General features: G+C 39.5%; 1 protein-coding gene across 11 annotated transcripts in view; it reads right to left on the reverse strand.

Annotated features, from left to right (window-relative positions):
* Positions 1–13,816, reverse strand: part of dgkh (diacylglycerol kinase, eta) — a 95,486-nt gene that overhangs the window by 35,750 nt on the left and 45,920 nt on the right. For all 11 annotated transcript variants that reach the window (XM_078939815.1, XM_078939812.1, XM_078939811.1 and 8 more), the window contains 4 exons: positions 5,938–6,042; positions 2,843–2,975; positions 1,377–1,483; positions 870–995 (listed from right to left, as the gene is read on the reverse strand). In XM_078939815.1, coding sequence (XP_078795941.1) covers positions 870–995; positions 1,377–1,483; positions 2,843–2,975; positions 5,938–6,042 — 471 coding nt within the window. The remainder of the gene's footprint in view (positions 1–869; positions 996–1,376; positions 1,484–2,842; positions 2,976–5,937; positions 6,043–13,816) is intronic.

Here is a 13,816-nt window from a genome sequence, read left to right on the forward strand (position 1 = left end):
TTGATCATGTCTCTTAGTACCCGTGTGTCCAAGAGGCGGCGAGAGTGAGTGGCTGAGTCAGGAGAGAAGAAGAATCTGTAGTCCAAATGTAGGTATGGAGGGTTTCTTGGTGTAAAATCTGTAAAGTTCTTTGTGTTTGTGGTTATTTTTCCAGGAAGGGAAACAATCCACCGTGAAAAAATCGGTGATCCATATCTGGGAAGAATAGCCCATTAAAAAGTCAGAGCCAGAGGTAGAGGTGTGGTCGAGGGAAGAGACATGGCCAAAACAGAGGAGATCTGACGTGGATTTGAATTCCTGGAACATGCAGGAGACCAACTACGAACTGACAACTTGAAAGAGTGAAACTGGATATGAAGAGCAGGGAGCAGCAGGCAAACAGCGAAACATACTGTGTGAATGGGAAACAAGGAGGACCAAAAAGTGAAATAATGTAAATTATGATTTTTTCCAATTTCATTTGATTAACAGCTTCATTTAAAACTTGCATGTTTTACTTCCTGTTTTCTAGAAAGACAAAAAAGTAAAATATAACCAGCATATGGTCAAATACTACTTAGAATGACAGGTTACAGTTAGTATATTTGATGCAAAATGTTACGATTGAAATGTTATTTCTTTTGATAGGATCAGTACAAAATGGTGTCCTTTCCTGTAATAATAACATGGAATTCAGAATCTATTGAGGAAAACTATTCACATTTTATAACAATGTGTACTTCAAGATAATAATAAAAAACAACAACTTGTGTCTGTTGTTAGAGCTGTTCACTCAGATGTTCCTGCCCAAACAAAACCCTTCTCCACCTGGGTTTCTGTCAAACCATACTAGACATTTAGATTCCAATCATGCACGTCAAATGCATTACCATTGCTTTGCACCAGAGACAGCGCCAGTCCTGCAGCTTGAGGACGCTGCCACAGGTCTTTTCACACACAGCACATTTGGCACTGACAGGCAGATTGCCTTCCAACCACTGATGAGGCATAGCAACCTGCAGATTCATCCAGCACAGGCACACAGGTGTCATCACATGCTACTGGCATTCTGATTATCTCACCAGAAGTGAGAGTTTAAAGCGAAAATTATACCAAAATTAATTCTTAAATTTTTCAAAACGCTGTCAAAAAAGAAAAATATTTAAGTAAACATGCATCTGTATCACCACACTGCAATATATTTCATTCATTTATTACTTCTATTTATTACTAAAACGGCTTGTTTGCATAAATCCAGCTTCTAAAAGAAAAACATACAATCCACTAAAAACAAATATGATCAAATGGTTTGTGCAAAAAGTATTTGTATAGAAGTAAAAACTCGATTCTATTTCAAAGATAATATCATTAAATGGAATTTAAATTAAATAACCTACCCCGTCCTCATCTTCAATGATATCCTTCCCTATGGAAGCCAGGGTGGTCCATTTGCAGTTATTAGTGGCTCTGACTGCACAGCGTTTATGTGCTTTGAACTTGCAAACTGAAAAACACAAAAACAAGATGTGTGGGATTTTAACCCTAGAAAAAGGCTCTATAACTGAAAGAAATCCTGTGTAGCCCGTACCCCTGCAGAACCAAACTTTAGGACATTTAAATGCTGAGAAAGGATAAGAGTTGAAATGTCTTCAACTGAAAAATGTAACTTTTTTTAAAAGTCTTTTCATGCCTAATTGTCAAGTTAATTGTGTTATCTTAAAAGTGTTATCTTTTGAAGGTACAGATTTAGAGCCAACAAGTAAGAGTAAATATATATATTTTTTGCTGTTAAGTTTAGGAAAAATACTCATGACCTAAGATTATATCTTGCGCAAGTAAGAGAAATGTTGGGAAAACAGAGGAATTGTGTTTATTAGTGGTTTTTTGTTTGGTAGTAAAGTTACAATGGTTAATAGGCACAGTGCCTAGTCACATGCACCAATATGGGGGTTGATCTGCATGGGTGCTGCAGGTTTTTGGGTTGTCTGGGCTCATGGAGAGTTGTAGAGAGGAACGACTTCATCCTTAGAGGAGCACAGGTGTGTCTTTCCGTTCCCTTGAGGCTTTTACGGCCACCTTAAGGGATGTCGTGAAAATGGAACATACCAATGTCGTGCTGACCACGTTTGAATTCTGCACGCACAAGTGTAGAGCTCATACGTAAGTGCCCATAAGACGGCTATAGGACACCCACACAAACTACACTCTCTCTTTTTTATTGGGGTTTCACCTTTCGGTACATCTCATCGGGAGTTGCCACAGCGTATCAGCTTTCACTGATTCACACAGGTGGTTTGGCAGAGATTTTTACTTCATATGTCCTTTTTGACACAACCCTGTATAGGCACAGGGAGACCCAGACCCCTGTGGCTACATAACTAGGCAGTGAGGAGTCTTGCTTAAAGACTTAGACTGTATTAAGTTCATTGCACCCCTGGGAAGCGAACCCTGGATTCCCATGCGCCAGTCTTTTGTCTAATTTCATAATTTCTAACAGTCAGGGTGCACGCAAGGAGAGTGCTACTATTGCGTGAAAAGCACATCCCAAAATAATCTTAAGCAACAGATTTTCAAACTATTTAAACTTTATTCTCCAGAAAATTGTCTATTTTCCCAGTTAGTGATCATGTTTCATATAATTTCATTAATCATTCATTTTTCAGTTTACTCTTGATGTTTTAATTTTAAAGTCCAAAAATTTAGAGTTAGCAACTTCAACAAAGAAAATATATGACAGTTCCCTTAAAAATGTGTGGAAGAAAAGGTGTGTTTTTGTGTGTCAGTGCATACGGCTTAAATTTGGAAGATATATTTTGATTTTTTGACTGAAATGTCAAACTATTAGGGAATGGGAGGGGCTTACCTTCACAGGAGAGGCCATGTGATGTAACCCCTGATAAGCTATCTTTGCAGACATTGCAAAAGGTGGGTCGTGCATGGGAGCAGGCGTACCAGTTGTGCATCCCTGAGAAGTGCTCCACATTAAACTGTGCTGTCTGGAAAAGAAGAAGTGAAAACAAAAAAACAGGTTGCATGAAGAACTCACAGAACATAACGCAACAAATACGGTAAATGCAGGCCTACAGTGTTTAAAGATGGAGTTTTCATGTTTACACAGCAGCCGGCCCCAACTCAAATTACAAACCCTAACCTTCTCCAAAAGCAGATATTTTCTGACTATAGGTTAAACATTTCAAGAAAAAGCACAAAAAGTCTGCAAGCTTCCAATGACCTATGAAAATACATCTTCACAGATTAAAAACAAGAAAAAGAATCTGATAAATTCCAGGTACACAGCATTGCTGTCCTTCCTGGACAAAGAGGAACCTAAAACCTGCAACTCTGTAAGGAAATGCAGAAAAAAGCACACAATGGTTGGTTATCTGAGCTGAAGTTGGGTGCAGAGATGTTGGCCACAAAAATAAATAAACATACGCAGACGGAAGGAGGCGAAAACCGATGGAGATTACTACATAGTGCTGCTTACTACATAGTGCACTATATAGTGTATTCGCCATTTTGTAGTGCTGTCCAAAACTACGATTCCAAAATAGAGTGCCCTAGAAATTTCCCAGAAGTCTCTGCGAAAAACCAGTGTGTCTGTAACAGTGTGATGTTCACTACATTGGCGTATATCAACCACAATCCATTGCGACTGAAAGATTTTTGCCCAAAAAATGTATTTAAATGTATTTTTTTAATAAACCATCAACATTTTCATCTTCAAAAACAGTGGATTTATAAAGTTTCGTCACAAAATGCTCATGTCAATTAGATTTTAACTTCGTGAAATCGATTGCCTCATACTCGCCGTTAAAAGAAATAAAAAGTAGTGCGCATGGTGTCCAAATTTCTTTTAAAATCCGGGCACTACATAGTCCAGCACTATGTTGTTTTTTTGTAGTTAGGGAGTAGGGTGGGAATTCGGACATAGCCATAGTTTCTGCAGAGCAGTAGGAGTTTATTAGAAAATCGCCACTGAGTTGTGGCCAAACCCCGCCCCCCTTCCCTTCCATGCTGAAACTTCCATGTGTTCTCTGTTTACATGTCCTCCCACTAGCTTACTCCTCACACCCCCAGCCCAACACTAGCGGTGCATCAAATTTTTGACTGCTCCAGATTCACAACGATTTGAATAAAAAAATTCACAGAAATGCAACTATGAGCTTAATTTCCTTTAAATATGTCCTCAATCATCAGAAAAATGCCACAAGAACATGTTAAAAACACCAAAAACCTTATTTTCATTGGAGTGGGTAATTTATTATTTGAAAGATTTGCTTTTTGTTTACTAGCAATAGTTTCAGAAGCATTTGAGCACAGAACACGAGCTTTTCTATCACCTGGCCGACTCTATCCATCCATTTCCTAACTAGAATTGTCCTGGTCCAGGTCACAGGGCTGCCTTCCCAGCCACTATTGAGCAAAGGTAAGGTACACCCGGTACCAGTGTTCTGCATCCTTTAACACTAAAAGAGCCATGTAGTCCAGTTTGTTACCGACCAAACCCAGCGAGAGCTGCAACGTTGCTCTTCATCAATTAGAAAAATACAATTTATCTGTTTTTTTTGGCCATTAAGCCATTTATTTATAAATGTAGCTTTAAAAAAATGGCTTTATTGAATTACTAAATATTATTAGAAATATTTTTCTGATAAAGAAAAACATTATCTTCTTTACAGCAGAAGTTCCTTTAAAAAAAAAGTACATCCTGTGTGTCAAATAAGATCCTCCAACTGCAGCAGAGGAATTAAAAATGCAAGAAATTCAAACTTAGAATTTTTCATCATTATAACTTTGATCCAACATCATTCTTTTGCTCCTTTTACTTTAAAAAATAAACATGTCAACATAGATGTACATTAGAGTCCAGATAAAAAATAAATAAATTTAATTCTATAATTTACCTCTGAGAAACAACTAGACACTGTTGTGCAGTATAGATTAGAATATTTGCTTAACTTCCCTAACATTTTTTAAAGGTTAAGAGCCACATTGGAGGGACAGAACAGCAGTCTGCAGTTCCGGAGCCTCAGGTTGAAGACTGAGGCTCCATCTCATGATGGAAATCCTGCACTGTTTTGGAATATTTGGGATGTGGGAGTCTTGTGTAGACTTGGGTGCTGCACACTGTGGATTTAATTGCCTTTACTAGGCACTGTGTGTGTGCTGTCAGTGCTCCTCTCACATCTTAAATTAAATGCTTCTTAAATAGAGTTCTGTGAAGATCACACCACACAGCATACAAGACTAAATCCCTATGAGGTGTCTTTGATCACGCACACAGTATATGTATGTAGCCAGTGCTTTAGAGTGGTTGCTGCACTGCAGTGTAGGGAGGAGGAGGGGGGTAGAGTCTTATATAAGAGTTCTGTCTCAAAACAGACCCATTAAGACTCTGGTTTCTGCCTCTTTTGCCAGAATGTTTTCAAGCTGTTGCGTCAAGTCCAAACCCTGAGCTTCCATCTCAGCAGGACAGTGTGTGCGATGTAACATTTTTATTATGCAAAGCTGAATCTGGAGTCAGTCCCTGTGCTGTCTGGCTGATTTTTTGAGTAAGATGTGTGCTGACAGATGTGTAGTTTGAACCAAGAGAGGATATGTGTGTTCTCTGCTCAATAAAAAAACACTGAGACTTTCGCAAAAATCAGTGACAGTCTGTCCAATTTTGCCTTATTAGATAAATAACATAATCAACACTACATGTGATGCAGTTGTGTCTCTGTGCATTAGTGCAGAGACCTCCTGCATCTTTCAGTTTATGTAAAACAATCTGAGTGATTGTAGTGCTGACGGCATCCCGACTAGCAGTGGATTCCCCTTAGCTCCACTTACACTTTCTTTCTACCCCCCACACTCATCCCTATTTTCTGTCTCAATACACACACATGCAAAGCAGGCAGGCAGGCAGAAGAAGTCCCACACATCCATCGTTTGGATTTGAAAAGTGACTCTTACCTCGTAATGCTCTCTGGACTGGACAGACTTGAGTGAACTGATCCAGTCCTCCATCTCTTTCCTGTTCTCAGCACAGAGGATAAGCCTTCGGAATGGAGTGATTACCTGGAAGACAATGGGCAGAGATGATGTGGCAGAGAAGCGGTCCTACTCCAGGCTGCAGCATCTCTGTGTGACAAGAGCGATCCACTGTCTTAAAGGCAGTTCCCTCTCTGTTTCCCCCTCCCCTCGTTTCCCACCATCCTTAATTGGTTTCCTTTACTTCAGCATCTTCTAACATGCCTGATTGTTGATAGTACAGTGCTGTGCAATTATTGAAAGAAACAAGGGAAAAATTGACAGCATTGGAACACAAACTTAACTGTGGATTAACACGGCCTAAACCCTTATTCATTATATGCCTTAGTCACATGCACCTGTACAGGTGCTCACTCTATCCTGCAGATTTTAGGGTTGTCTGGCCCGGAGGGGGTCATAGAGAGGAGTGACCACATCTTAAGGGGAGCACTGGTGTGTCTTGCAGTTGCCTTGACGCTTGAACAGCCACCTTAAGGGACATCATAAAAATGGAACGTACCATCGTTGTGCATATTGTGAAGTATTTGTAAAGATAATGTAAGTTACCCACATTTATGACATACAGGTGATGCTGTCCTACGTTGTGCCCTTTATGTAGCGCTCGAGATGTTAGTATGATGGCTACTTACTGAGAGTGTGCAATGACTGCATACATAGGATCTGCAGGTTTTATTTATTTTTTATTTAACCTTTATTTACCCAGGAATTGTCCCATTGAGATTAAGAATCTCTTTTTCGAGGGAGTCCTGGCTAGGGGGGAAACAATAAATTACATTTACAATAAAAATGTCAACATTAAAAACAAATAAAAATTAGAACTCATGTAAAACAGGTACAGTTAAAAGTGACTTTCTCCTCAAATCTCAGCTTGGATTTAAAAATATTCAGAGGAATGAGTTCTTTTAATTTCCATCTTTTCTGTAGAGTGTTCCATGTGGAGGGGGCAGAAAAGACACAAGCCTTTTTCCCCAGTTCTGTACGAGCAAATGGAATGGCGAGCGATAGATGGTCATTTGAGCGCAGTCCGTATGATTCCACAGTCCTCAGCTTGATCAGGCTGCAAATGTAGGAAGTTAAAAGTCCAAGAAGAGATTTGTAAATAAAAATGCACTAGTGTGTGAACCTCCTGGTGGACAGAGAAGACCATCCCACTCGAGAGTACAGTTCACAATGATGAGTCGAGGCCTTGCAGTTTGTCACAAACCTCAAAGCGGCGTGATACACGGAATCAATCTTACTCAAACATTGAGCTGTTGCATTCATATATAAAAGGTCTCCATAATCTAAAATGGATAAGAAAGTTGCTGTGACAAGTCGTTTTTTAATCCCAAATGAAAAACAACACTTGTTTCGAAATAAAAAACCCAGTTTCAATTTTTGTTTCCTAACAAAATTTTCAATGCGGGGCTGGCTTGAATGAGAGTGCATCATGAATTGAGATTCCCAGATATTTGTACACGTGAACCAACTAAATTTCATTTCCTTCTAGAGTGGAAACTGTAAGGAAACCCTGTGGTGTTTTTCTAGAGTTTGAGAACAGCATTAATTTGGTTTTGTCTGCATTAACCATTAATTTTAGCTGGAGAAATGTGTGCTGTACCGTATCAAAAGCTTTTTGCAGATTTTTAACAGCAGTGGTAGGGGATGGGTCAAAGCAGTAAATAATTGTGTCATCGGCATAAAAATGCATATTTGCATGAGACACATTTTGATCTATATTATCTATATACATGACAAATAGGAGGGGTCCTAATACAGAACCCTGTGGCACCCCCTTTTGTACATTTAAGAATTCAGAACACAAACCGTCCTGTCTAACATATTGGGTTCTGTTCTTCATGTAATTTGTGAGCCAGGAGACTGCATGATCTGAAAGGCCAAAACTGATAAGTCTTTGTTTTAACACAATGTGATCCACACTGTCAAATGCTTTTGATAAATCAATAAAGAGTACAGCACAGTACTGCTTATTTATCACTTTTGTAGCAGCAGTAATGGTACTGTGTTTTTTCCTGAAACCCGACTGTAATGTTGAGAGAAGCTCATTTGAGTATAAAAACTCTTTGAGTTGCTCGCACACAAGAGATTCAAGAATTTTTGACAAGACACACAAATTGGAGATTGGCCTGTAGTTGGTTAAAACCACTGGGTCACCTCCTTTTAAGTGGGGAGTAACAAAAGCTGACTTCCAGATGGAAGGAATTTCTTGAGTTTCAATTGACAGATTAAAAAGTGTTGTAAGAGGCTGAGCAATAAAATCAGCAGCCATTTTTAAAAAGAAAGGCTCTATCAGATCTGGCCCGGGAGGTTTTCTGTGGTTCAGAGTTTTGAGAGCTTTATGAACTTGATTTACAGTAAAAGGTACAAACGTAAAGGGTTCACCGGAAAACATAGAAGAGTTTACACTGTGGGGCACTAAGGCAGCTCCTTTGTAGTCAGAGCAGGAGCCAAATGATATAAAATGATTACTGAAACAATTTAAAACCTCAGTTCGGTCATAAACTGGGACTGAGTTTTTTAAAACAAACAAAGGAAGATCATGTGAACTTTTGTTCACAGAGAAGGATTTTATCACTTTCCAAAATTTCTGCGGATTGTTGAGATGCTCAGTTGTGACAGATAGATAATATTCTGATTTAGATTTTTTAATGAATGAAGTGCATTTGTTTCTCAGATGTCTAAAGGTGGACCAGTCCCTGGCTAAGTCTGTTTTTCTGGCTTTGGCCCAAGCCCTATTCCGAAGGTGAATGATGTCCGATAGCTCTCGGGTGAACCAAGGATTACCTCGTCCTTTCACTCTAAATTTCTTCATTGGAGCATGTTTATTTATAATCTTTTCAAAGTTGCCCTTAAAAAATGACCAAGCTAACTCAACATTGGGCGTTAGGCCTATGCGCTCCCAGTTAACCAAGGATAAATCATGACGGTAGGCTTGTTCATTAAATTTCTTGAAATTTCTCCTAAAGATGATGCGTGGTTTACATTTGGGGATTTTTGCGTCTCTGCATGCAGCAACAACACAGTGATCACTCAAATCATTACAGAAAACACCCGCAGATGAAAATTTGTGTGGAGCATTTGTTAGAATTGAAACATAAGGTGAAACATAAGTGCCTGTAAGATGACCACAAAAATTACACTCTGATTGTCTCATTATCAGTTTTAACAGCCAGAGTGAGTGCAAAAAACACGCACACCTTTCACATCAACAGCACAAATGGCTCCCAAAAGGGTTTGGGTGGATTGAAAAAATAGAAAATCTGGAAGACACACAAGCATCTCACCTACTTCCCCATTACTAACCCTTGCGTGTTGCTTAAGTTTTGCCTTACAGGCTCACCAGTTTGTCTAAAATCTTAAAACTTTGTGCGCCCCACCTGTGTTCCCCCTACAGATTAGCCCATTTTCACTGGTAAACAGTCCGTATCCACCCATAAGGGCAGGTGTGGCTAAGGGATGATATTAAGCTTCAGGACTCTGGATGAACATCTTTAACCATAAAGTTGTTAGCATCCTATTGGTTGTCACAGATGTCTGTTAGACGATTTTGTTGTCTAAAATACAACAAAAAAATAGAAGGAGAGAAATGCTTTATTCCCTTTGTCTTTAGGTTTCTGCCTTTAGGGGCCGTCACATTGAATAATTTTTCTCCATCTAGTGCTGTCCTCAGATCTTGCTCCTTTATTCCAACCACCTTCATATCCTCCTTCTCTACATCCATGAACCTCTTCTCTGGTCTTCCTCTTTCCCCGAGGTAGCTCCAACCTCAGCATCAATGTTACCAACATCATCACTGTTCCTTCTTTCAACATGTCCAAACCATCTCAATCTGCTTCCCTGCATTTATCTCCAAAACATTGACCCTGATCTGTTCCTCTGATGGATTAATTCCTGATTTAATCCATCCTTATCACTTCCAAAGAAAACCTCAACGTCTTCATCTCTGGTACTTCCAGCTCTGCCTCTTGTCTCTCTCTCGACAACATGGCTGCTCTTACCACAGTCTTCTACACCTTTCCTTTCATTCTTGATGAAACTCTTTGGTCACACATCACCCCTGAAACCTTCCTCCACCCATTCCAACCTGCTTACACCTACCTCTTCACCTGTTTTCCACTTCACTCTCTGTTGTTCTGGACTGGTGAGTTAAAGTCCTCCATTTTCTCCATCTCTGCTCTCTGTAACCTCACAGTTCCACTTAAGTTCCTCTCATTTACACACAGATTCTGAGCCTTGCTGCAGTTGACCTCCATTTCTCCACCTTCTGGAGCAAATCTTTACCTCTGTAGATGTTCTTTCAACTCAACTCAACTTCTCCCTGCTCTAACTACAGATCACAATGTCATCTGCAAACATCATGGTCAACAGAGATTCCTTTCTAACCTTATCTGTCAGTCTGTCCATCACTACAGCAAACAAGAAGGAGCTCAAAGAAAATCTAGTATATCACTTTCTATGATTTACTATTCTGCCCCACTGTACAAGGGTTGTTTTTTTTCTAGTACCTCATTAGAGGGTTTCAGGTTGGTTCTTGATACTTTGTCTAAGTTGAAAAAAAAAATCAATTTTCACCCAATTTATTTAATCAGTTGGTGCAGGACAGTTCGTGAGAATGTCCCATTTTCTCACATTGCCAAGATTTTCTTTTGGTCAAGCTATTAAGCAGATCCTTAAAAAAAAGAAGAAGAAAAAAGCGATTTTTGCAGTTCAAATATAGTCACCAGTCCATTCAACAAAAGAGTGTAATTGTGACATTGTGTTTTTTAAACATTTCGAGAGTTTTGATAGTTTTGTACATATATGTAATGGAAACACAGCTATTATTTTTTCACTCTGTATGCATAGGCAACAAGTCAAAGATTTGGACTTAAGTGTCCAAACACTCAACTGCCAGTGAAAATACAAATACGTTTGAAGCATAAATATGTCACTGTAAATGGGTGGGTTTTATATAAATGCACAAGTACACAAGTACTCTGTCTTTTATTGATTTTAGGCTTACATATCTGTATTTAAAGATAACTGTCTTTAATGGCATACTAGTATATGCTGCCGATCAAAATGTTTGTGAGTACTGACATTTTCTGCTTTTGTGAAATTTGATGAAATAAAAAACTACATTTTCCAATTTGAAAGTGAATGTCAATGAATCGGATTATTTTTCATAATGATTTAAAGTTTTGCATTGAGATGCATTATTGGTTGCAGTCAGTCCTCATTCAAAGTGATTAATATCTCTTTGAGGCTATAGATAATTAGAAAACCCTCATTACTTAGTAATGATAGGAAGATAACATTTTTTGTCTTCTTTAAGTTAGAAGAAGCATCAAGTGCTTTGTTTAAAGGCTCAAAATAGATTTCAAGAAAAAGCGTTGATTGCAGTCTATTCTTATCCTTCCTTGTTCTGTCCTTCCTTGCAGCTTCAGCCTCAGCATCCTCATACTAATATGATCACTTTCCCTCTTTTGAATCCATCCAAACCATCCTAATCTGCTTCCATGGTTTTATCTTGGAAATATGAGCTGTCCCTCTAATGTATTCATTCCTCATTATGGATTCCACTACTCTTTCCCATAATGTCATTGTCTGTCTCATCATCTTTATTTATCTGTAGTTTCCACAACTCTGCATGCATCCCTTCTTCCCAAAAATGAACAGTAAAACATTTTTCCTCCATTCCTCAGGTATCCTGTCAATATTCCAGATCTTGTTAAAGCCACAAAGTCACAACTGTCCTTATGGATGGATACTTGTTGTCTAAGTGAAAAATGAGCAAACCTGTACAGGGTACGCATGTGGTGGTCTACGACAAAATCAATATCAAAGTCGTAAACTGCTCGATAAGCCTGTAAGCAAAACTGTTCATGGACATTTTTTTCTCCAGACATGCTGCGGGCAACAGGTCGTAGTGAACACTTATACAACATGAGAGGGAGGGTGAAGTATGTGAGCCTCAGACGTGTCGTCCAGATTTGTCTACCCCCAAATCCTGCGCACTGCGCAAGGGGATTGTTAGTGCTGTTCACATGTTCATGTGCAGACTCCATGGCTGCGGCAAATGCACTGGGTCAGTAAAAGGCGAATACTCGCACCTTAGTCATACATGATAAAAGCATCACCTGTTTGATATAAATGTTTGCAACCTACATATTATGAATACCTCACAATGCCTACCACACGCATGACAATGGTACATTGTATTTTCATAAGGTCCCTTGGGGTGGTCGTACGAGCCTCAGCAAAACTAAAAGGCACATGGATGGATGTGATTAAGGCTTAAATATTCAAGTCAGAAACTCCACTGCCATATCTCCTAAACTTCTTCCGACCTCCACAGTTATGTTGTCTGGACCACATTTCTACTCTTCATCCCCTTGGATGTCTTTCTAAATGTTTTCCTTAATGATGGTCTTCTCTCAACATTATCCATGTCTTCCATTAGGTAGCTCAAATGTTTTGTCATATAAGTTTTTAAAATTAATTTTGACCCACAACTGACCTTTAAAAGTTTTATTTTATAAACTGTGTTTTGAGGTCTTCTATCAGTTTCAAATAGAAAGTAATTTGATCACTGTCTACAGCTGATAAGCACTAAAATATGCCCTAAGAGTTCATGTTTTTTCTCATTTTTCTTTTCGCGTATTAAAAACTTGTCTCACATCTTTAACAATAACATGTTGTTTAATTTGCCACTTTATTGAATGACTGACATACTTCTTTTAAGTCACAAAAGCTTTAGTCATATGCGACCATACGGAGGTTGACCCGTATGGCTGCTGCCGGTTTTCGGGTTGTCCGGACATGTGGAGGGTTGCAAAAAGGAGCGGCTGCCTCTTAACCCTTGTGCTATCCTAGGCACTTTAACATTGGGAGTTGGATCATCTAGACCCACTAGACAGTGCGCTGAACCTTTGTTCTTCAATGATTTGTGAACCTCACTAGTGTCCATGGATTACATGAAATCTTTCCACCTTTATCCACCTTTGTCATGGTAGGAAAAAAACGTCAATGCAAGGGTGGGGTCATCTTAGATAGCACAATGTTAAAGGGAGTGCAGGTGTGACTTGCAGCTCCCTTGAGGCTCACACAGCCACCTTAAGAGACGTCATGAAAATGAAACGTACCATTGTCATGCGTAAGTGTATTGGGAAGTATTTACAAGAATAATGCAAGTTACATACACTTCTGACGACCAAGTGATGCTGGCATCTGGTGTCCTAACACCGCACTCAAGTCGTTCATAAGGTAATGTCTCCCTACTGACAACAGGTAAATACTGCATGGGGTGTGTGAGTGATAGGTACCCATGGGACGCCCATAGGGTGCACACATAACTACCCTGATTGTCTAATTATACAGTCAGGCTGCATGTAAGGAGCACACACTTATCACTTGAACAGCGCTAACAGGCTTTTTGCACAGTGTGCAGGGTTCTAGGGGGTTGAAAAATTAAAAACCCCTACAACTTGCCCAGGTCTTACCTACTTCACCCTTACGTACCCTTACGTGTTATTTAACCTGTAGCGTGCCTGTGGGAAATAATGTGCACGGCTATTTTCACTCTATGAGTTCAGTGAGCGATCTCCGACCTAGATATTTCCTGCGGGCCATCTTCATGCCCCGTACAGGTTTGCCCATTTTTCACCTGTGTAGCCCGTATTCACCTGTAAGGGCAGTCATGGCTAAGGCTTAAAGCGCATTTGGTTAGAGACATCCTCTGCACTTGTGGAGGAGTAATTTGAGCCAATTTTGGAGTAACACACACACACGCACGCACGCACGCACACACACACACACCCGC

Source organism: Oryzias latipes, chromosome 21 (genome assembly GCF_053564925.1).
Source record: "Oryzias latipes strain Hd-rR chromosome 21, Olatipes_Hd-rR_3.1".
NCBI lineage: Eukaryota > Metazoa > Chordata > Actinopteri > Beloniformes > Adrianichthyidae > Oryzias > Oryzias latipes.